Consider the following 23,121-nt stretch of genomic DNA (forward strand, 5'->3'; position numbering starts at 1 on the left):
ATAAACCCTTAAGCCTTCAAATATCTTCAATTTAAGTCCGTTAATTACCAAACGTACCCTGACATCTGTAATTATGACTTTTAACTCCTCGAAACTAACGCCTCGCTCAATTATTATTCATTTTAGGGCTTCTATACATTTATTTATTTATTTTATAAACGGGGTGTTACAAGTACGGGCCCATACTACCTTCCACATTTATCCGTACTTTCCTCAAGTACTGCCTCGACTCCACCAAGTCCCTTCTACTACTACTGCTGACCTCATGCTGATCTCATCCTAGGCTTGCCCTAGGGTAATCACCAACCCACTCTCGGCCATCAGCTGCATAAGAAGTCCCTGCTTTCTTCCCCTAACTAGCTCGCGAATACTATTACATATTACTCAGACTAGATAATCCTTCAAATGAGAGATCCTACCCTACAACGGTTGGACCCAAACAAGAGCTGCGCAATAGAGCTAGACCTAACCTTCTGAAATTATTTAATCCTTGCAATATGCAACGTAACATATTCGTTTACTAGTTAGTAAAAGATAACTAAGACTCCTAAAAGCACAAAGCAAGCAGCATTCGAGCATCGTGTACACATAATCAAGCATCTACTACTCTGGTTATCATACTTACTAATCTGTACTAGCATGCAGTTCTCATAAAGCTGAACACATATAACCGGCACATAAGGCATCCTTCCTAGATCCTTAGTCCTAATCTAGCATGTTGTTCTAATAAAGATGATAATCATAACATAACATAATCTTGTATGGGTAATTTGGGAGTACTTACTTGAGCTCGGCTGATTGCATGCACCACACCCTTTTCTCTTTTCAAAGTTCTTTTCTATTTTCAAAATCCTTTTTGAAAAAAATGATTTTCTTTTGAAAATTTCTATACCAATTCCTCAGTTTGAGTTCAGACACACTCGAAAGTGTGCCCGAATCCCTCAAACCAAGGCTCTGATACCAACTTGAAACATCCCAAAAATACAACTGAAAAATTTCGTTTTCAAAACATTGTTAAAAGCATAAACCATCCAAAGTCATAAGTAAAATCATAAAACATCAGAGTATCTGTCCCATATAAAATCTCATGTCAAATATCATATCAAAATATCAGAGTAAAACTCCCAGGCTGAAGAAGGTGGTGTGTGCCATGCGATCATCCCGAGCTCTTCCTTTTGCTGCCGGAAGTACCTGAAACCAGAACTGAAACTGTAAGCACGAAGCTTAGTGAGCTCCCCCAAACTACCACATACCATACAAAGCACATATAACCAATAACATAACTTTGGGACTACTCCCAACTGCATCGGGACGAATCCCGGCATCGGCTTACCCGCCATCGGACTCCTGTTCGGCATCGGGCTCACCCCGGTATCAGACCGCATCGGGCATCGGGCTTGCCCCGGCATCGGACTTACCCCGGCACATACACATCATAACATATATCATAAACATATAATCTGCATCGGGATTGCCCCGACATCGGACCGAAGCCCGGAACACCTAATCATAACATATAAACTAGCATACATCGGGCTTACCTCGGAACATATAATTCATGGCATAATAATTAACATACATCGGGCTTGCCCCGACATCGGGCTTACCCCGGAACACATAACACATAACACATAAACATGCATGAATCACAAAGACATCAGGCATACATAACTACTTCTCGGGACCGCCCCGGCATCGAACCGAAGTCCGGAATATATATCTGCATCGGGCTAACCCCGACATGCTCTACTACTTAAACGGGTTGGCATTGTGGTCGTAGACCCGTTCCTACTGGAAGGAAACTCACCTCGTGTGACTGACTGCTGCAACTCTGGGTGGGAAATCTCTATCAGCTGTTCCGACGACTCTCCGGCTATAAATTTCCATAAGGGTACTTAGTCAAAAACTGGTAACTACTCTTAGGGTAAAATGACCATTTTACCCCTGGCTAAAGTCAACATCCTGGTCAACGTCAACACCTAGTTGACCTGACTCGCCGAGTCGGTTCGCCAACTCGTCGAGTCCCTATTCTTTCATCCGTTCCCAACCTCGACTCTACTCGTCGAGTCTAGCAAGTACTCGACGAGTTCCCTTCCAAACATAACATCGGGACAATCTTCATCTGATTCGCCAAGTTCCTCCTGAACTCGTCGAGTTTATCTTCATCATATGATCGAGTCTAGTCTGTGACTCGCCGAGTTGTATGAACAACTCGTCGAGTCCATCTTCATAAGTTGGGAGATGACCTTGGACTCGCTGAGTACGTTCCTGCACTCGTCGAGTCCCATGGTTTCCAGATCCATGGCTTTGTCCATTTCATTGAGTCCCTTCCCTGGACTCATCCAAATCCCTTCTGAACTAAAATGGGTTCCTCCGAGTCATAAGGTAGATCTAGGCTCCTAAGATCGGTATAACACGTAAAGCCAGGAACTTTACGTTCATGCATGAGACTTTTATGCTCAAAGGACCAAAAAATGGAGGTTTATTTCATTCTTGGGGTTCTCATGGCCATAAAGATGGCATTTTTATGCCATGTGGACCCTCCAAGGTTCCAGATCTGTGTGTAAATCGACTTGGGACGTCCAAGTCCCAAGGATCAAGCTCCTTGGACCCAAAACCTCATAAAGATGACCACAAGGAGATCTAAGAAACTACAAGTCAAGTATGAGGCTTGATTACCAGAAAGTGAAAAGAAGCTGATGTTGTTCTTGGATCTACAATCTTCTCTTGAAGTCCTCTTTCTTCCTCTTCTTCTCACAAGCTTCAAATACACCAAATAACTCTCAAAATCACAAAGAAATCTCAAGTTCACTTATAGAGGGTTAGGGTTTCGGGATTACTGCACTGGAGGTGATGGAGGTTGGACAAGAGGCCTATAATGTTGCTTAAATAGGGTGCAAACCCTAAATATTAGGGTTTGCCCCAGACTGACGTACTCGTCGAGTCAAGGCGCGGACTCGCCGAGTAGATCACTTAAAACCCGCGTCCAAACCTGGCATCTACTCGACGAGCTAGGGATACAACTCGTCGAGTAGATCTTATAAAATGACATTTAATGAATTAAATACGTACCAGAAACGCGGCGTTACACTAATCATATCCACCTTCGTATCATGTTGACATCACATGCACAGACTCTAGAATAGTCCTCCCATCCGTTTTACCATATCTTGAAGTTCAAAATCTCAAAAATACAATAAGAACTTCAAATCGAACATCTTTACTTGTGGACAAGAACTTCAAAAATACAACAATGAACTTCAAATCATCAATTACAGTTTTTTGAAACCGTGAAAAGACTTGCATTCAAATCCCTTCTGGTTGTAATTCAAGATTGTAAATACAATAGCTTGAAACATCAAAATAGCAGGGGTTTCAACACATTCACGTGAACAAATCAACCAACAACACAAACGAAATTGTAGAGAGGGAAAATGGGAATATATTCGCATTTTATTTACCAGGCGACAACAGGGGAAGAAACAACGACAACAACAGGGAAGAAGTGTGATACAATCGTAAGAAATATAGAGGCTGCAATCAACGTGATTATGTGATGTACTGGAATTTACAAGTAAGGGCATTATTGTCCATTTAATATCTATTTTCAATCATAATGATTTAAGGTTATAAAAAAAAGAATTATAAATCAATAAAAATAATCAAAAAATAGATTTGGAAAAATCAGATATTTTAAAAGATTAAGAAGGACAAATATGATATTTAGAGTTTAGACCGGGTAAATACGATATTTAAATGTTTAATAAGAACAAATACGAAAATTTTCCATTTTAGAAAGTATTTCAACCTTACACAACTCAAGTTGTCCTGACAACTTGAGTTGTAAGAGGCAGCCTTGAGTTGTTTTAGGCCGCCCAAATTATAATTTTGTTTTTAGATTTTTGTTGAAAGAATTATGGAAAATATTTATGGGTTTTAAATATAAAAAGAATAAAAATAATGAATAAAAACGGACATTTTTTGGTTTCTTTAATGAGAAATCATGCATAATTCACCAATTAAAAACTTTAACTTTTGTTCGTCCAATGATTTGATAAATATGTGGGCCAACCGATCATATATACACGGCCAACTGATGATATATACACGAACATAATTGACTTCAATCTTTACTTCATATACATTGTATCTTATGATAATGATTTCTAATTTTGTCATCTTGATATAGTATATATATGTTTGGTTTTTGATGTAGTACATGATTGCGAGTGAGCAAAATTGTACTTTTATTGCTACAAACTACAAAACATGGGAGTTTATGACTCTTTTGGATCATAAAGTGTGACATCATGCAAACCAATCCCAATTTGAACTTTTCTTTATACTTTCAAAACTTATTTTCATAGTAAGACTACAAAAAAAAAAAAAAAAAAAAAAAAAAAAAAAAAAAAACTGAATTATTTTCAAACGTTAAATAAACAGTAATATTTAGAATATAAAATCGTGAGTTGTCTTAATCAAATATCAGCAAAAGCATTAATACTAAGTCAAATGTCAATACATCAAAAATACTAAAGTTACTAAGGTATATCCAACCGATCAAATAAACATACGTCTCTAACCACAAGTATCTGCACTGTTAGGCAGTATTTCTTTTTGCCTATTGATATTTTCCACGCGAGGCTCTTGAAGTATACTTATATATCCGATTCCAAAATCATAAATCTTGAGCTCCAAGTTTTCACTCTCATATTTCGTTTCATGCTAAGCTTGCATGAAAACATATTTTATATAAACTTGTAACATTTGTTTTTTTATGTGATGAAAATTATGTTTTCGGGATATAAAGGTACCTTAGGAGCTATCCAATTCGCCATGCTTCCTTTGAGAGAAAGCTCTAAAATACACTTGCTTATCTAATAAGATGAAATAGATTAAATATTTGGTAATAATCGCAAAAAATTAAGCACAAATTATATATCATTAAAACACCATCAAGATAAATTATTGATGTCTTTGTGTATGTGGGAATTTAGCATATTATTAGTATATGTAATCTACCATGAACATGAGAGAAACAATTATCAGAAGATTTAGGCACATACCTTTATAGTTAGCTTCATTTTCATCTAGAGTAACATTGTTATCTTCCCAAAAACGATGGCATTCTAGGACGTATGCTCCACTTGTTAACTGAAAACCAGAAAGATCTCCACCAATAATGTGATTCCACGATTTGTAATAACCCAACCAATCTTCCATGATTCCATCATCATACACAAGGCTAATCCCACACTCCTTTATAGTAACAGCAATACCATGCGTGTCCTCTTGTTGGGTAATAGTAACTAGGTCACCATATTCCATCTCGTTCTTCGTAAACATCCAATGGCTTAACCATACTCCTTCAACTATATAAACTGCCCAAGCACAATGAACGTACATCCAAATCTGCTTCTTTGTTATATTACTAACTATGATGTCTGGCAAAAAATTAAAAAGAGCACTTGGAACTGTATACGCGAAACAAAAATTCAAGCCTCGAAGATTGTTAGGAGACCATGGCATGGTAAAAGATATTGATGACCCCTTGCTTCTATAACTAATCCAATTTGGAATCTCTTTCCCGCAATAATAAGTGCTAAATATTCCAAATTCATAAAATATCTGCCAAATGTAGAAGTATAATTTAATTAGTATGATTAGAAAAATGGTAAATATCAACCCACCCTAGGGCCCACATGGGAGGTCAAGTGCAGAACACCATGTCAGGGTTTGAACCCTAGACCTCCTATGTGGAATTCTGCACCTCAACCAGTAGGCTCTCATCGATGACACCAATTAGATACATATACAAATAATACATAGTAACGGATAAGATAAAGAACCTGAACCGGATGTTTTCGTGTTTCGTTTTTAGTCCCAATGTTCACTTCTTGATGTTTGACTAACTCCATATTTTTCCAGCCCAAAGAACATAATACCTCTTCTTCAACATGTGCTAGAGGCTGGATTTTGACCATGCCATCTATTTCAAGAGACAATCGTGGTATATCATATTTTAAAGGTTCTAGCATGAGAGGGGACATTTCTGGATTAAATACCAATTGTTGTAGCGAAGTGCACCCCATTAAGTCCAAATATTTTAGGGTACTTGGAGGATGCTTTATCGTCTTCATCATACCACAATAAGCCAAACCAAGCACCTCCAGCTTACCGAGGCTTTTCACACAATGAGGTAAGGAAACAATTAGATTATCATCTAAATGCAAATTCATCAAATTTGGTAGGCTACTAAAATCCATGGGAAAGGATTCATTAACCAACTTACAGTCTTCAAGCGACAAGGTTACTAATGAAGTGGGTAAAAACTGAAAAATAGATACTGGAATTATGGATGCAATGGAGTTGGCTTGAGGGTTTGTGCTAATGTCATTGGCCTTCATCAATTTGACCGACTTCATATTGTTCATCTCAATTGGAGATTCAAATAGATTTAAACAGCCGTTTAGCGATAATGTTCTAACCTTCTTTAACTTGCCTATGCTTTTTGGAAGCTTGTTAATCTTATTGCAGTAACTTAGATCAATGAGGACAAGTTCTTCACATAGTCCAATTGATTCACAAACCTCAATCAAGCTTTGGCAACTTGAAAGTAACAATCGCTCAAGTGCAGGTAGTTCGAAAAAGCCACTGAGACTAGAAAGTTGAGTACAGAAACTGAGATTAAGAATCTTTAATGATCCAAGCAACCGTTTATATCTTGAGCATGAGTTGTTGTCCGACTGATAATTTAAAGTAGCACAAAAAAGATATCAACAAATTTCCTTTACTCAATGTGGAAGAAGAAAAGGTTGAAGCAGAAGCTATGGATTTCTTACCTTTTGGCTCTTGGAAACTTTTTTTGGGTTGCTATAAGACATATCAAGCGTTTTGAAGTTGCTAAAAGACATGTCAAGAGCAACCAGACTCTGCAGACATAGGTTTGAAGGTATATAGTCTAAAGGGAAGCCATGCATACACAACCATCTTAGGTCTTTTGGAAAATTATTATAGAGCTCATTGAATTGTACATAATTGAGTTGAAGCAACATTAGGTTACCCATCTTACTAAAGGCATCTTTTTTCAATTCGAACGGTCCTTGTAACCCCTCTTTCTCAAGCATTTTCATGTCAAGGACAAGACCTTGAAGATTTTCCTTACCCTAAAAAGAAAGGTAAAATTAGAAAATGGTAGAAGGTTATATATATATATATATATATATATATATATATATATATATATATATATATATAACAATACTAAATGATACAAAAACGAAGGATTATTATGAAGTATATATAGTATGTTACCTTTTCTTGATTCAACACACTTAATGACTCTTCATGACGCCATAGTCGACTCCGTTTCCATGGCTTCGTAGATTCTTGATCAATTATATCTCTCCCAAATTCTTGAAGCAAATTATGCATTCTCAACACGTTGTTTGGTCCGATCCTAAGAAGGCATCCATCAATAAGATTCCCCATCCCAAGTAGTGTGCGAATACCACATGCCTTAAGTATTGTTTCAGTAAACTCTCTATCTTTTCCAATGAAAAAGCAAACAATATGCTTAAACAATTCCTTATCATTTTTGGATAGCAATGAGTCAAAGCTCATTTGCAATATCTTTTTTATACGAGAATCAGTTTCTTTCTTTAGCCCATCTATGTAGTCCTCCCATTCTGCTACATCTCGCTTACGTAGAGACTTTCCCAAAATCTCAAGAGCCAAAGGATGCCCTTCACAATAATGTACAAGCTTTTTCGACACCTCTTCATAACCTTTCATGGGAAAGTTGCACATGAATGCATGAAAACTTAGAAGTTGTAGAGATGCAGTCTTATGTAAGCCTTCAAGTAAGTGTTTTGTATGTTTAGGTTGAGCTATGGAGTGGAAGAGTACATAACCTTGTGCCAAAGAGACGTCTTTGGTTGTTATTATAATTTTGCTTCCCGGATGAAAACCTTTGTTCCCAAGTAAGACATCCAATTGTTCAAGGCTATCAACACCATCAAGAACTAGAAACACCTTTTTACGAAGTAGAACATTCTCAATCTTATGCGTATAAATAGAAACATCCCGAACTTGAACCAAACTTGTTTTTGAAATGTCATCAAATAGTTGTTTCTGTAAATCCAGAAATCCATTAAACTGTTGTGCTTTTCTCCTCCCAATATCTTCAATAAAACTACTTCTGTCGAAAACATGATTGTGTAAGCCATATACATATTTAGCCAAAGATGTTTTCCCAATCCCATCCATACCCGAAATAGTGAGAATGTCAGCAGTATGCAAGGATCCATCTTTCAACCATGAAGTAATGGAATGAATGGAATATTGCATCCCAAAAAGGAGTGGTAATTCAGGCTGAGAGTGTACACCTACTGTAGCTTCAATGTCCGCAACAATTTCTTCAATAAATTCTGTCTCTCGCCTGAAAACTTACTTCATTTAGAACTACAAACACTAATTTGGAAACAAAACAAACCAAATATGAAAGACAACTTTTTAAAACGATGTTATGGTTAAAATTTCAAAGTACTTCATAGTAATTACCGGCCATATGCATCCTTCCCTTTTAGATTGGCAACTTCCATAAGTGCTTTCTTCCATTGCTGAATCTTTTGAACCCATTGACTTTTCCTCTCCACATTTGTCTCAGCCTCCATTCTTTGTTTATGCTTTGCTAATGCACCTCCAAAGCTGCTTTCTTGCTTCCTAACATCTGTGGGGTTAACATGATAGAAAATAGGGATGACAATATGATCAGAGGTCCTACGCCTCTCAAGGATCAATACAAGTTCATCAAGGCACCATGTTGAAGAAGCATAGTTCTTGGACAACACGACAATAGAAGCCCTTGAACCTTTGATTGCTCTATCAAGTTCTGGTTTAAGATCTTCTCCTGTTTGGATATCTTCATCATCCAAGAAGGTGTGAATGTTGGCATCAACCAGTGCCTTGAGTAGGTGGTCTGTGAAACTATGACGGGTGTCTACACCTCTAAAACTTAGGAACACATCATATATGTGATCATGAGCTAGTGAAGAAGATGAAGATCCTTCACAAAGTTCATCCAGAATAGCCATTATGAATACTTAAAAATCTTCAAGAAATTCGAGAGAGGAAAGGGGATGATTGGGACTCATTATCATAACAAGAAAGGCTTTAATTCTATATTAATTATTGTGTCACAATCAACCAATTTCTCAATCTATCTTTATATTCAAATATCTCTTCTATAGACTTCATATATCAGGCCTTATGTAGTATAATTAAATGCAACTTGATTTGGAATAGATCCTTCTGTTTGTCCTCATATAACCTTCCTAGAAACTTACAAAAAGGAAACAACTTATAATCTTCCTACAAACTCATAAACCAAAGCTTTTAAGTTTTAAATGTCACATTTGAACGCCACTGCAATATCCCGCTTCAAACACTTGAAACAGCTCCATGCGCAGATCATTCAGCATTCACTCCACAACCATAACTACTGGGTGTCACTCCTCATCAGCCACTGCACGCGCCTCCGTGCGCCACCTTTCTACACCCGCCTCATTTTCAACTCCACAGACCAACCAAATGTCTACGTGTTCACTAACATGCTCAAGTTCTACTCCCACGTCGGAGCCCATGCTGATGTCATCACCCTCTTTCATAGTTTGCGGATCTCCGGTATCACACCAGACGCATTTGTGTTTCCGATCGTGATTAAATCATTCGGAAAGGACGCGATTGTCTTACATGGTCATGTTTTGAAAACAGGACATCAGTCTGATCGTTACGTACGTAATGCTATCATGGGTATGTATGCGAAATATGGGCCTATTTGTTTTGCACGTAAACTGTTCGATGAAATGTCTGAGAGGATGGCTGCAGATTGGAACTCCATGATTTCTGGGTATTGGAGATGGGGTAAAAGGGTTGAAGCTCATAAACTGTTTACGTTAATGCCTGAGAGAAATGTGATCACATGGACTGCAATGATTACAGGATATTCAAATATTCAAGATTTGGCAACAGCAAGGATGTATTTCGATGAAATGCAAGAGAAAAATGTTGTTTCTTGGAATGCAATGTTATCAGGATACTCCCAAAATGGGTTTGCAGAAGAGGCTATAGAATTGTTCAACAAGATGATTAGTTCCAATGTTCAACCTGATGAAACAACATGGGTTTCTGTCATTTCATCATGTTCAGAACGTGCAGATCCTAAACTTGCAAATTCACTTGTGAAAATGCTCAATGAGAAGAATGTTAGATTGAATAGCTTTGTTCATACTGCATTACTTGACATGTATGCAAAATGTGGGAATCTTGAAGCTGCTAGAAAGATTTTTAACGAGTTGGGTGCTTTCAGAAATGCTGTCACATGGAATGCAATGATTTCTGCATATACACGTGTTGGTGATTTAAATTCTGCAAGACAACTGTTCGATAAAATGCCAGGGAAGAATGTAGTGTCATGGAACTCAATGATTGCTGGCTATGCACAAAATGGTCAATCAACAATGGCAATTGATATCTTCAAGGAAATGATCAAGTGTTCTAAAAACATAAAACCAGATGAAGTTACCATGGTAAGTGTGATATCTGCATGTGGCCATTTAGGAGCATTGGAGTTAGGAAACTGGGCTTTAAAAATCATAAACGAAAACCAAATCAATCTGAGTATTTCGGGTTACAATTCTTTAATCTTTATGTACTCCAAATGTGGAAACATGAAAGAAGCTCAAAGAATCTTTAACAAAATGAAACAACACGATGTTATCTCCTTCAACACTTTGATTACAGGTTTTGCAGCTCATGGTGATGGATTTTCAGCTATCGATTTAATAAAAAAGATGAAAAAAGATGGTTTTCAACCCGATAGAATCACATATATCGGTGTTTTAACAGCTTGTAGTCATTCAGGACTAATAAAAGAAGGTGAAAAACTATTCGAATCCATCACCACCCCAGATGTTGACCACTATGCATGCATGGTTGACTTATTAGGTCGAGTGGGTAAGCTTGATGAAGCCAAAAAGTTAATTGAAAAAATGCCAATGGCACCTCACGCAGGTGTATATGGTTCGCTTCTAAACGCGAGTCGAATTCGAAAACGAATTGATCTCGGAGAGTTTGCAGCAAATGAGCTTTTCAAAATTGAGCCACAAAATTCGGGTAATTATGTTTTGCTTTCAAATATGTACGCTTCAATGGGGAAATGGGGTGATGTTGAGAGGGTAAGAAAGGAAATGAAAGTAATAGGAGTAAAGAAAACAACCGGATGGAGTTTCGTGGAGTATAATGGGAAATTACATAAGTTTATTGTAGGTGATAAGTCACACGAAAGATCGGATGATATATACAAGTTATTAATGGAATTAAGAAAGAAAATGAGGGTGGTTGGGTATAATGTCGATAAGGAGAGTGTGTTGAGAGATGTTGAAGATGAAGAGAAGGAAGAGATGGTTGGGACTCATAGTGAGAAGTTAGCTGTTTGTTTTGCTATTCTTGTGAGTGAAAAAGGAAGTAGTATTAGAATTGTGAAGAATTTAAGGGTTTGTTGGGATTGTCATGAAGCTATGAAGATTTTGTCAAAGTTGGAAGGTAGAGAGATTATTGTAAGGGATAATAATAGGTTTCATTTGTTTCGTGATGGTTTATGCTCTTGCAACGATTATTGGTAGGTTACAAAACTGTGTTTTTGCATGTATTGGACTGAGACCGATGCTAGTAGAACAAAATTGAAATTCTTTATCTAGCTCAAAAGGTGGGACATGGACTCCCACTCGATTATATAAAAGAAAAAGAAAAACAAAATGCCAATAAAATAAAAAACCCTCGAAACAAATTCCGTGATTTAAGTAGATGATTTTCGTCTACAATGTACAACCCTTTAATGTATAGTTTAATCTTTCACCACATTGAGTATCCTCTTGTCGGATGCCTCTCCCGCAACGAATTTCCCGCCATTTTTCTTACTTTTACTATTACTGTTACTGTTACTGCTACTGCTACTGCTACTGCCAGTTGTGCCTTTTTTTGGGACAACACGCTGCAAAATACGAACGGGTATCCCACCCATATCAAAGTCTTCCTTTAAAGATCTTGTTAAGAACCTTAAATCCGTGTCTGAAAGCCGTGTTTTTCCACTAACAAACGCGACAAAAGTCGGTGGTCGGGCTTTCACTTGTGTGAAATACTTCACTTTTGGCTGAGATGCAAGATCTTTCCATGAATGTCGGCTCATCACCTAAAAGAAATAGCATCATACTTTCATTTATTTCCATTATTACTTTTTCTTACAAATTTGCCCTAATAAAAATATACCTTGCATAACCAACGATTAAGGCGAGCAGTTGATAACCTTAAACACCATTTTTTGTATGTTTGAATCACCTCCTCCATCACATCTATTCTTCCTTTTCCCTCTAATGCTGAAACAAATACAACCGGGATCCCTGCCACCTGTCAAATCAAAAATCAAATATTTCAAAATTCAAACCAAAATTTTCTCCATTAAGTCAAAAAGAAACGTAGCTTACTTGGGGTATGATTGTCTGAATCTCTTCAGGAACAGCTTTAACAACCCGATCATATAATTTATCTTTGAGAAGATCCATCTTATTCACAATTATTACCAAACCTCTCCCTTCTTCTATAGATCTTCTTGCTATCACTACTTCATCATGTGTCATGCTTTTCCGAGTTTTTGAAACCTTCACAAAGAGACCAAAATGACCATTTTACCCTTGTGAACATATTTATGCAAGAAAGTGTAGAATTCAATTATTCAACCAAACCTCTTCGCCATCGAGGACCAAAGCAACAACATGAGCCCTCATTAGATTTTTCTTTGACTGGACAACACTCAAGGACCCTGGTCCTTTTTCCGACTTTGTCCTCTGTAACCAACCCGCAGTATCAACCTATACAAGGGTAAAATGGTCATTTACAATGGAACTGAAAACGGAAAAGAGAATTGTAAGGTGTTTTACCATGTATATCGTTCTCCCTTCATACTGAAACTCAACTCTAACTGAATCTCTAGTTAAACCAGCTTCTGGGCCCACAAGAACACGATCTTCCTGCAGAATTGCATTCAACAAGGTTGACTTTCCAACATTAGGTCGTCCTACAAATGCCAGCTGTAATGGTAACTTTGACTCATCCTCTTGCTCACTAGACTCACAATCTTCATTACTTTCATCCACAGATTCTAAGTTGCAATATAAAGATTATAGCCTGTTATAGAAAGAAATGAAAGTAGGATGATATAATGTATGAATAATCTTACCATTGATATTCTTCAGCATATGTTCCTCAAGAAGTGGTCTAAGAACTTCATATAAATCATTCATACCCAAACCGGTTTCAGCTGAGAGAGGAATGGGATCTCCAAATCCCAAGATTTGGGCTTCACCAGAAGCAGCATCAACTGAACCAAATCCATCATCAAGTGATTCGGCTTTATTCATCACCATAATAATCTTGATTCCAGGAGCATGCTTTCTAAGCCACTTTCCAACATCCAAATCCATAGGCTGCAATCCATCTCTAATCAACAACAAATAAAGATATTATTATATCATACACTCAAGATAAACAAAAACTAAAGCTTTTAATCAAAACAGATATCCAAATGAACAGGTTATGAAGCTAACCTTGCATCTATGAGAAATAGTGCAAGATTGGACATCCTCAACACATTTGCTGTCATTTCTGCAGTCCTTTCAAGAACAGAACCAGATGAAGCTTCAGCCTCTAAACCAGCTGAATCCAACACCTTAAATCTTAAATCACCCAATTTTGCAATCCCCTCTCGTATATCTCTAGTCACATGGTCATTAGGAGTGTTGTACACAAGTGCCTCTCTCCTTCTAATCAACCTACAATAGATCCCACACAATGTGTATGTATGTATGTATGTATGTATGTATGTAGATATAAATGTATGTATGTATGTAACTATCCAAGAACAGCTAACCTATTAAACAATGCAGATTTGCCAACATTGGGTCTGCCAATAAGAAGTACAGTTGGAAGCAAGCGGGCATCTACTTTGCTGAATTCAACTGGTTTTCCACTTAACTGGGTCCCACTGGTTTCAACACAAGAGTCTTTGATATCATTGCTTACATCATCATGAGCTCGAATGGTAGAAAACCAATGTCTATTTTCGAAAGTAGAATGATGGAAGTGTGAACCTAGCAATGAAAAACAATCTCAACATCTCAAGATCATGTTTTCCTGTCCTTTTAGGAGATGTACAAATTGTATATGTGTTGTATAAATTCACATGTGCATAATACCTTTATTGAACTGTAAAGGAGGAGAACGTTCATTGTAGATTGAGTGGTGGACTAAGTTTCTTGGTAGAAGAGTTGTGATACGAAAGTGGTAGAAGATCTTCTGACGTGAAAGAGTATGAACACGTGAGAGAGACATGCATTAAGAACTGCTTGTGATGATTAATAAACCTGTATTCTGATTGCAAAATGTAACCTATTTTGCGCCTGAGGACAAATATGAAATAAGAGAAATTAGACATTAGCATTACGTCGAACACCTGGTGTACGTTTAAACTACAATGAACAGAAAACGCATTCGAATGAATAATTAGACCAACTACAGCTCCAGCAATAAAGAAGTTGAACAAAGTGAATTTTGGTGAATTTCCCTTGAGATAAAAACACGAAAAAAGAGTTGGATTGAATCATTACAGAAAGAGTCATAAAAATTAAAAGTTGTTCCTGCAACCATTCTAAAGTCTTTTTCAATGTTTTGCGAAAAGAAACAGACATAGAGGGAGCAGTACCTGATTAGTTACAAAATTTTCTGGGAAAGAAGAAACTGATCGCAAAGCGGTGAAGACTCAGGCCAGCAGTAACTTTTGTGGGGATTGATTGAGATATGACTGTAGCCAGCCAATGCGTAGAAGCGGGTGTCAAAGACCAGCAGCAATCAAACAAGGGATCCTAATGGGGTATTTTGGTATAAAAACTCGAGTATAAAGTGTATGACATTATTTTGGTATAAAAACTCCGGTTTATCCTTTTAGTCACTAAACTTTTTAAGTGAATTGTGTTGCAACCTAGCAATTTAGTCCCCTTGACTTGTTATACCCGGTAACCTTGCCACATCGTCCCAATTTTACACATCATCGATGACATGGTGACATTGAATTTAAGTCTTGGACCCAAACGGCGTCGTTTTGGAATATGAAACGTAAGTCCCAAGTTCACACTGTTCACCCGCCTCCGTATAAATTGTGAAGCTTTTGCCCTAAAATGGCACAATTCATAACCTGGTTCACAGGCGGATCCTATCCCGGGATACCCCTCAAATTTTTTTCGGTAGTGTAATTTTTGTTTACGAATTCTTCAATTTTTTTTCGGTATAATGTATATATATGTATCCCTTCAATTATAAACACAAACAAATAGTAGAGCTGTTGGTTAAGGAGCTGCCTTACTAAAATAAAGATCTCAGGTTTAATTCTTGCTCCTTGCATATTTTTTGTTTATTTTTGCTTTATTTTCCCAGCTATTCTATCCCACATCGCCAAACATATGTAAACTCAACCATTTTTGTCTATTATATAAGCCTGTTATCCTCATACTTCATTTGATATCTACTTTGAATCCCACATCGATTCAAGTATCAAAATATACTTCAACTTCATGTTTATATAACAAGACTTGAGGTTAGCTAAGGATTCGATTAAGATTTGGGTTTAAAACTGAAATTGAACCGGGGAAGCCCAAGTACCCCGAAATTTTTTTTGGGTTACCCTAAAAATAAAATTAGGATACCCCTTTACTTTGTTGTATTTGTGATTGCCAAATTTGAATAATAAAGTTATGACTAAAATACCCCTACTGGGTTTGGTGACATAATACATATTGACTGAAATACCCTTAGTGGGTTTGGTGAAATAATATAAATTGCCACTAATACCCCTGATTGGTTTATTAACATAAAAAATAATGATTGAAATATCTCTAGTTCTTTAACAAATTAAAATGACAAAAATACCCCTAAACTAACATTCACATGCCCTCTTTTACTAATTAAAATGAGACTAATACACCTGGGGGAATTGTATGTAATTTAACTTCTTCGATTAACTAAAATACCCCTACTTTAATAAGTATATGAAATACCATACACTTATTGTTTCAACTGATTGAAATAACTAAAATACCCCTACTATAATAATAACATGAAATAGCATACACCTATTGTATTAACTGATTGAAATGACCAAAATACCCCTATTTTAATTAGGACATGAAATACCATACACTTATTGTTTCAACTGATTGAAATGACTAAAATACCCCTACTATAATAATAACATGAAATAGCATACAACTATTATATTAACTGATTGAAATGACCAAAATACCCCTACTTTAATAAGTACATGAAATACCATGCACTTATTGTTTCAACTTATTGAAATGACCAAAATACCCCTACTTTAATAAAAAAAATGAAATACCATACAAATATTGTACTAACTGATTCAAATGACCAAAATACCCCTACTTTAATAAAAAAACATGAAATACCATACACCTATTGCTTTAACTGATTCAAATGACCAAAATATCCCTACTTTAATAAAAAAACATAAAATAGCATACACCTATTGCTTTAACTTATTCAAATGACCAAAATACCCCTACTTTAATAAAAAAAATGAAATACCATACACCTATTGCTTTAACTGATTCAAATGACCAAAATACCCCTAATTTAATAATAACATGACATACCATACACCTATTGCTTTAACTGATTCAAATGACCAAAATATCCCTAATTTAATAATAACATGACATACCAAACATATTATAAATACAAACACACATCCAAATATCAAATGTTATGATTTGTATAACATACATCAACATAGCAAACATAAATTCCCTTGTTCAATCCACATTACAGACACACAATTACAAGTGTAATTAATCTAACTCCATTGGTGATCCAACACTACTACCTTCACCTTCAACTCTATTTGCAAGCTTTAGTTTAAGAATTCTCTCTGACTTTTTACTTTTGCTTGGTTGACCCGTAGTTTTCACTTGCCTAACAACTTGATTAACCCTTACCTATTCCTCAGCTTCATTAACCCTCACCACTTGCTCAGATTCGTTTACCATCATAACTTCAACAACTTGTGGCTCAACTGTATCACCCATAACAACATCTTCTTCAACACCTTGCATATTCACTGATTCTTGTGTTTGCAAGATTTTTTGTTTCTTTGTGACATTAGTTTGGCCTTGGCACTTGAGTGCAAGTGGTCTTGTTGTGCCCTTTTTTCTTTGCATATGCCACAAGAAACCTTTTTTCCTGCCTTTGAAACAGTGTGTTTTCCAAACATTTCATAAGCATCCCTTATTCTTTTGACTTTTGGCCTGCCTGGCATTATTCTTTTCAAAGGAGGCAATGGAGGTGTAAAGGTTGTTGAAGGCCACATGTTCATCCCATTCATGCCACTAATAGACTTTTTGTAAGTATTATGGAAGAAGGCTGCCAAGTACATAGAGTTTACATATGGCCCATCAGGTGTTATGTTTAAAAAAGCTAATGTAGCTACTGAATGAACACAACCATACCCATTTAGTTGCCATAATCTAAAACTCCATTCCTTTTTTGTAACATCGACAACGTATGACTCATCCATATTCCTTGTTTCAAACTTCATACTCCCACAAGACACAACCTGCCAATGCCTACATAAAGCAATACAAATTTTAGAGTTGACAGAGGTAAGTTATGTATGAAATAAAAGTATGCATACCTTTGCTCATTTTGGAGAATATTCAATCTGATGTTTGGACAAACAGAATAACGGTTCCATCCTTCACCTGTGAGTTTCATAGTGACCATCATTTGCATCACATATATACGAATGTCCTCCAACATACTAATAATAGGATTCTTCCTAGCATCCAAAATGACACTATTAAAGCTCTCTGAAAACCCATTCTCCACATATTCACATGAATTGTGAACTCTAAAAAAAGCTAGATACCAAGTCTTTGGATCTCTATCCATAAGATGCTTAACCGCTTCAGGATTCAAATTTTCAATATCTTTCATGGATGTGTTAAAATGTGCTTCAGTTGTTGCCTTGCTTGCTCTCCAAAACAAATTTTCAAACTTGGCTCCACTAAACCTCTTTCTAAAATTAGCATATATATACCTAGCACACTGCCTATGTTCTGCTGCTGGGAATACTTCTTTGACTGCCTCAACCAAACCTTGCATATGTACCAGTAATAAGTGAAGTTAGAAATGTAAATATTTATTAAATTATATATTATATTATGTTAAATACTTTACAAACATACCTTGTGTTGATTAGTGTCACACCCCCAAACCAAGGATGGCGGAAACGTCCGGGGGTGGAGGACTTCATGTATAGTATCACAACAACGAGTATAATAGTGCTCAAAGTAAATACAACCATCATAAATATAATTGAAAAGGTTACACCATAGTATATGTTTATATGTTTCAAAATCAATTACATTATGATGACAAAATGAACTGTTTAGCGATTTAACGTCCCATCCTCAAAATGTTGTTGGTTTCCTGTTTCACTGATTTCCTGAGAATACAAGTAGTTTTGAAAAGTGTCAACAATTAAGTTGGTGAGTTCATAAGAGTTTTGTTTGAGAAAGAGACCGTTTTCCTTGTAAAAGCGACAAAGTATGTTTCCAGAAAATCCAATATTTTCTTTATTAAGTGTGAAATGAATGCTCCTATGTTATGCGATAATGTACCCTAGAAGGACCCATAGATTCCTTCTATAATTGCCCAGCGTATATAAGTTATATAAAATTTAAGTTAAATAAACCGTTGAATATAATGGGTCTGCCCTAGGTCCACAACCAAACAAGGAACAGGAGATAAGGCGGGCCCACCAATTCTAAGTCGATTGTGACTAGATCCTTATATAACTCTAGCATATACACTTAGCAATTATAGCTGAAGTCTAACAATTCTAGATGAAATGTAGTTTTAATAGAAATATGTTTCCAAAGAAAATCCAATATTTTCCTTATAAAAGTTATGTAGTCCTAAATCACAGGACCGAGAAAATAACAAGTATTTTTCCATACTTAAAGTAATTCATGCAAGTTTAAATCGACATAAAATCGTTTATTTTAGAAGTAAACCCCTTTTCAAAGTAGAATTTTCCATGTAAACTTGAAAGATTGTTAACTACCTATGTGAGTCGCTATAACCATACTATGACGAGAAATAACCTGCACAACGTTTTTCAGACGTTAAGATACTATGACTCTTGTCACCCGCAGACCTGCCGGTCCGGCTGTAGCTAGCAGCGAGGTGTGGGGTGTCAATCCCAATATAGATCTATACACAATTATCACGCTCTCCCTACAAGAGACTCTGGTTATAACTTACAGGAATTGGGATCCCGTACTCGAACGTACGGGGAGAGAATTGCCTCACAACCTAAGTTAACTAGTTTACACATAGTTTGATATTAAACCTCTTCCGTGGAGGAAGTAAAATCACCTTTTATAATAAATTAGTGATATGAAATCTTTAAACTATTACTATTATAGTTTATCATGTAGTATATGAAAAACCTATTTGTTTTGAGAGTAAAACCTTTTTCATGTAGTAAAAATCCATAAACTATGCTTATTGTAGTTTATTATATGTGTTCGAAATGAATGAAGAAACCTTATCATGAATGACTAAATTTCAGTTTATGATGATGAACTAACAAGAAAATACATTCAATATTTAGAACTTATGGTTATACACTTTGCTCAACATATTACAAAGTGTTATGAAAGTTGTAAGCTGTTAACTAGTTTTTAACCTTTCTACACTATTTTAGAAAAATTATACGAAGTCGAAAACTGAATCCGTAAATTCTGAGAGTTCACAAAATGTGTCTAGTTTATTCATAATTTGTATTATGATTTTTAGAAGTCTTTAACTTGTGTTATAATGTTCATATTCACAGACTTGTCCGAATTCGTTTATGAAATGATAGACAGTTTTGTAAAAATCACCATAAATCGTAGAAAAATCGTATGGAGATGTGAAAGTAGTCATTTTAAAGGTATGAAGCTGAACTATTTGCATATTAAACAGTTTTGAAAGATATTAAGTTTAAGATAGTCAAAACAGTCTGTGAATAAGACTCAACTTTTCTGATGAAAGCTGTTGTTTGAGTTTAGTTAAGTTTTTGGTGTTTTAACTTGTATTCCCCCCCTTAAAACTTGAAGAAAACATGAAAATGTAGGGGTATGAACTCACCTTGAGATATTTCAGAAGATGGATGATGAAGAAGAGAAGTGTTCCACTCAAGAACACTTAGAAGATGCTTGATGATTCGAAGATCTAACAACAAATATGACGATATTTGTGTAAGGAACTCATGATTTGAGTAGAAAGGAGTGAAATAATCATATGGAGGATGATAATACTTACCAAAAGTAGCAGAAAAGCTTGGAGAATAGCCTTGAATCTCGAAATTTAGAGAGAGAAAGTGAGAGAGAATGAAGTTTGTTCTTTGGTGGAAAATGAGAGAAATGTGAGGAGAGAGGGGAGTTTCTAGCCTTTGACCAAGAGTGTGGCTGGAAAAATGGTGGGAAAGGACAATGAAATGACCAGGTATGGTGGAAGGACAAGGGATGGTCATTGAGTGGGTATGGGGTGGTTGCTTGTGTCATACACTAAGGCAAGGTCAACACTCCAACAATAATATCCCACCCACTCTTCTTGGATAAGGATTATACCCCAAAAATGTGATTAATTATGAAGTATGGGGTTCTATATGTTAAAATATGATTATTTATGGTTTATTATGTTCAAATACGAGTTTGGGTGAAAATCCCGTGTTAAAATCTCGAAAAACGGGCTCAAAAAGCTAAAAATATTGAAAACCGGGCAAAAACTGCCAATTTCCGAAATTCAGGGCTGAAAGTTCGGTCCTAGCCCTTAGAACCGAAGGTAGAAGAGGAATCGAGAGTAGGGTTCGGTTGCATGGGAACCGAGAAGTCTCGCAGGTGGCTCATCAGAAGGGACCGATGGTCAAGATTTCGGACCGAAGGTGGGAAGGGAAGAGCCGAAAGTCAGGTCTCGGTTCGGATTGTTCAGGGAACCGAAATAGACCGAACCCTCGGTCTATTTCGGATGAGGGGGGTTTCGGTTCTGATGCAAGGTTTCGGTTCAGGAGGTTCGGTTCTCAGGAGGTTCGGTTCCTAAGAAGGTTCAGCTCCTTAAGGCTGTTTTTCGCGTAGACTTCCGTTTTCGAGCTGTTTTCGACTAAATTGAGGGTCGGGATGCCCCGAGTGATCATAAGCAGTTGAGAGAGATTTTGAGAGAGATTTGGGAGAGATTTGACATACTTGGAGAGATTTCTCATACAGAGAGAGATTTGGGAGAGATTTGACATACTTGGAGAGATTTCTCATACAGAGAGAGATTTGGGAGAGATTTCACATACTTGGAGAGATTTCTCATTCAGAGAGAGATTTGGGAGAGATTTCACACACTTGGAGAGATTTCTCATTCAAAGAGAGATTTGGGAGAGATTTCACACACTTGGAGAGATTTCTCATACAAAGAGAGATTTGGGAGAGATTTCACATACTTTGAGAGTTTTCTCATACAGAGAGAGATTTGGGAGATATTTCACATACTTGGAGAGATTTGGGAGAGATTTGAGGTAGAGAGATATAGAATGAAAGAGATTGGGAGAGACTTCTTTTGTGACCTTTTTTTGAGTGTTTGGCTTCGTAACGCAAGGTTTGTAAATCTCGTTAAGTCTCGTTATGATTGTTATATGCCTCCGAGGGTTAAGGAATAATGTTTTATCGAGTAGATTCATCACTTGCCCTAATTAGGGTTTAGAATTTCCGAACACGTGAAAACTCTAAGTGATACTTTGTATTAGGATTGCGAGTTGTACAATAAGAAACGTAATGGAAACCCTAATATACAAGGGTTAGATGAGTTGTCCGGTTTGACTTGCTGACTTTAGTTGACTTTGACTTGGCCAAAAATTGACAGTTGTCACAATTAGAAATTAAGACCATACCACTTCCATCATTCCAACAATCCAAATCTTCTGCAAGATTTTTAATGAACCATTTCCAATTCTCCTTGTTTTCCACACATACAACTGCTCAAGCAATTGGGAATATTCCATTGTTAGCATCCCTACCAACAACACACAGCAACTCACCTTGGCAAAAACTTTTCAAGAAACAACCATCTAAGTTAATGATTCGTCTACACCCTCCACGCCACCCTTGTTTGACTGCATCAAAACATATGTAAATCTTGCTGAATTAATTCTTACCATCAAGCATTGTATCCACAAAAATTTTAACAGTGGATCCTGGATTTGATCTTTTAATCTCCTCACCGTAAGACCATATTCTAGCATAATTTTCTGCCACCGTGCCTTCAACTAGACTCAATGCATACTTCTTGGCTCTCCTACACTGACTCATAGTTACAACAATGCCAAAAGTGGTTTTCACCTCCTCTTTTAGTAATCTCACACTCATCTTCTGATTGTTGAAAAATTGTTGGGTAAAGTGGGTACCCATCCATCTATAAGTTACAATTGATCCGAATTTGAAATTCTTTGAACAATTGTGCTCACTAATAAGAGAATTGATTTGGAAAGACTTATCATCACTCATCCATGAACCCCAAACCCTAAATGTACATTTTCCATCACAACATTTTAGCAACCGTCTACTATCATTTTTCACAAAACATAATTGATAACCATTTGCAACAGCATAGTTACAGAGCATGTGTTTCAATTGTTTAGGACTCTCAAACCTCATACCTAACAAAGGTTCCTGCTCCTTCCAGTGAAGCTTTTCATTGAAAATGTTTGGCAACTGAGGATAAACATCTTCATCCTCATCCATGGCTTCTTCCAAAGGGCCCCCCCCCCCCCAAAGATGCATTGTCACCCATTTCGACATCAGGGCCATTATCCTTTTTGATAAAATGAGGTTTGCTATGGTTATCCTCATCTTCATCAGCATCCACATCCACATCCTCAGCCCCATAGTCATCCTTATCCTCATC

At 36.6% G+C, this 23,121-nt stretch overlaps 4 protein-coding genes across 6 annotated transcripts; 1 reads left to right on the forward strand and 3 right to left on the reverse strand.

Moving 5' to 3' along the window:
- Window positions 1–4,520: 4,520 nt before the first annotated feature.
- LOC145140044 (disease resistance protein RPP2B-like) lies at window positions 4,521–8,612 on the reverse strand. Of its 3 annotated transcripts, none has more exons than XM_079073663.1 (7): window positions 8,563–8,612; window positions 7,315–8,440; window positions 6,843–7,166; window positions 5,850–6,746; window positions 5,067–5,628; window positions 4,815–4,877; window positions 4,521–4,725 (listed from the first exon to the last, which is right to left on the reverse strand). In XM_079073663.1, the coding sequence occupies exons 1-6, from the start codon at window positions 8,601–8,603 to the stop codon at window positions 4,816–4,818; spliced, it is 3,012 nt and encodes a 1,003-aa protein (XP_078929789.1). In that variant the 5' UTR covers window positions 8,604–8,612; the 3' UTR covers window positions 4,521–4,725; window position 4,815. The 3 variants fall into 3 exon arrangements, with proteins under 3 accessions (XP_078929789.1, XP_078929788.1, XP_078929787.1); XM_079073662.1 differs by having other exon boundaries at window positions 4,521–4,730; XM_079073661.1 differs by having other exon boundaries at window positions 4,521–4,877.
- Window positions 8,613–9,315: 703 nt separating this feature from the next.
- Window positions 9,316–11,835, forward strand: LOC145137515 (Pentatricopeptide repeat (PPR) superfamily protein). The gene has a single exon (XM_079071640.1). The coding sequence runs from the start codon at window positions 9,408–9,410 to the stop codon at window positions 11,682–11,684; it is 2,277 nt and encodes a 758-aa protein (XP_078927766.1). The 5' UTR covers window positions 9,316–9,407; the 3' UTR covers window positions 11,685–11,835.
- LOC145137517 (GTP-binding protein) lies at window positions 11,811–14,988 on the reverse strand. The gene is made up of 10 exons (XM_079071641.1): window positions 14,816–14,988; window positions 14,310–14,513; window positions 13,985–14,204; window positions 13,662–13,886; window positions 13,295–13,554; window positions 12,996–13,216; window positions 12,801–12,926; window positions 12,543–12,716; window positions 12,328–12,465; window positions 11,811–12,250 (listed from the first exon to the last, which is right to left on the reverse strand). Exons 2-10 carry the CDS (start codon window positions 14,443–14,445, stop codon window positions 11,906–11,908), a joined length of 1,845 nt encoding a protein of 614 aa, XP_078927767.1. The 5' UTR covers window positions 14,446–14,513; window positions 14,816–14,988; the 3' UTR covers window positions 11,811–11,905.
- A 2,254-nt stretch (window positions 14,989–17,242) lies between these two features.
- LOC145140660 (uncharacterized) lies at window positions 17,243–22,871 on the reverse strand. The gene is made up of 4 exons (XM_079074075.1): window positions 22,373–22,871; window positions 22,256–22,330; window positions 17,819–18,281; window positions 17,243–17,750 (listed from the first exon to the last, which is right to left on the reverse strand). Exons 1-4 carry the CDS (start codon window positions 22,869–22,871, stop codon window positions 17,243–17,245), a joined length of 1,545 nt encoding a protein of 514 aa, XP_078930201.1.
- Between the last annotated feature and the right edge of the window lie 250 nt (window positions 22,872–23,121).

Source organism: Lactuca virosa, chromosome 9 (assembly GCF_052849685.1).
Source record: "Lactuca virosa cultivar CGN04683 chromosome 9, Lactuca_virosa_CGN04683_v6, whole genome shotgun sequence".
Classification (NCBI taxonomy): Eukaryota; Viridiplantae; Streptophyta; class Magnoliopsida; order Asterales; family Asteraceae; genus Lactuca; species Lactuca virosa.

What these genes read in the sequence shown, in the direction of transcription:
- LOC145140044 (XM_079073663.1), bottom strand. Translation starts at nt 8,603, where the DNA reads ATGGAAGTTGCCAATCTAAAAGGGAAGGATGCATATGGCCG. An exon ending in GGGAAGGATGCATATGGCCG is followed by an intron (nt 8,441 to 8,562) that starts GTAATTACTATG and finishes GTAAGTTTTCAG; the next exon opens with GCGAGAGACAGAATTTATTG. An exon ending in AAATGAAGCTAACTATAAAG is followed by an intron (nt 4,878 to 5,066) that starts GTATGTGCCTAA and finishes TCATCTTATTAG; the next exon opens with ATAAGCAAGTGTATTTTAGA.
- LOC145137515 (XM_079071640.1), top strand. Translation starts at nt 9,408, where the DNA reads ATGTCACATTTGAACGCCACTGCAATATCCCGCTTCAAACACTTGAAA.
- LOC145137517 (XM_079071641.1), bottom strand. Translation starts at nt 14,445, where the DNA reads ATGTCTCTCTCACGTGTTCATACTCTTTCACGTCAGAAGATCTTCTAC. An exon ending in AAGGGAGAACGATATACATG is followed by an intron (nt 12,927 to 12,995) that starts GTAAAACACCTT and finishes ACCCTTGTATAG; the next exon opens with GTTGATACTGCGGGTTGGTT. An exon ending in TTAATCGTTGGTTATGCAAG is followed by an intron (nt 12,251 to 12,327) that starts GTATATTTTTAT and finishes TATTTCTTTTAG; the next exon opens with GTGATGAGCCGACATTCATG.
- LOC145140660 (XM_079074075.1), bottom strand. Translation starts at nt 22,871, where the DNA reads ATGAGGTTTGAGAGTCCTAAACAATTGAAACACATGCTCTGTAACTAT. An exon ending in TGTGGATACAATGCTTGATG is followed by an intron (nt 22,331 to 22,372) that starts GTAAGAATTAAT and finishes GTTTTGATGCAG; the next exon opens with TCAAACAAGGGTGGCGTGGA. An exon ending in CTTGAAAAGTTTTTGCCAAG is followed by an intron (nt 18,282 to 22,255) that starts GTGAGTTGCTGT and finishes TACATATGCAAG; the next exon opens with GTTTGGTTGAGGCAGTCAAA.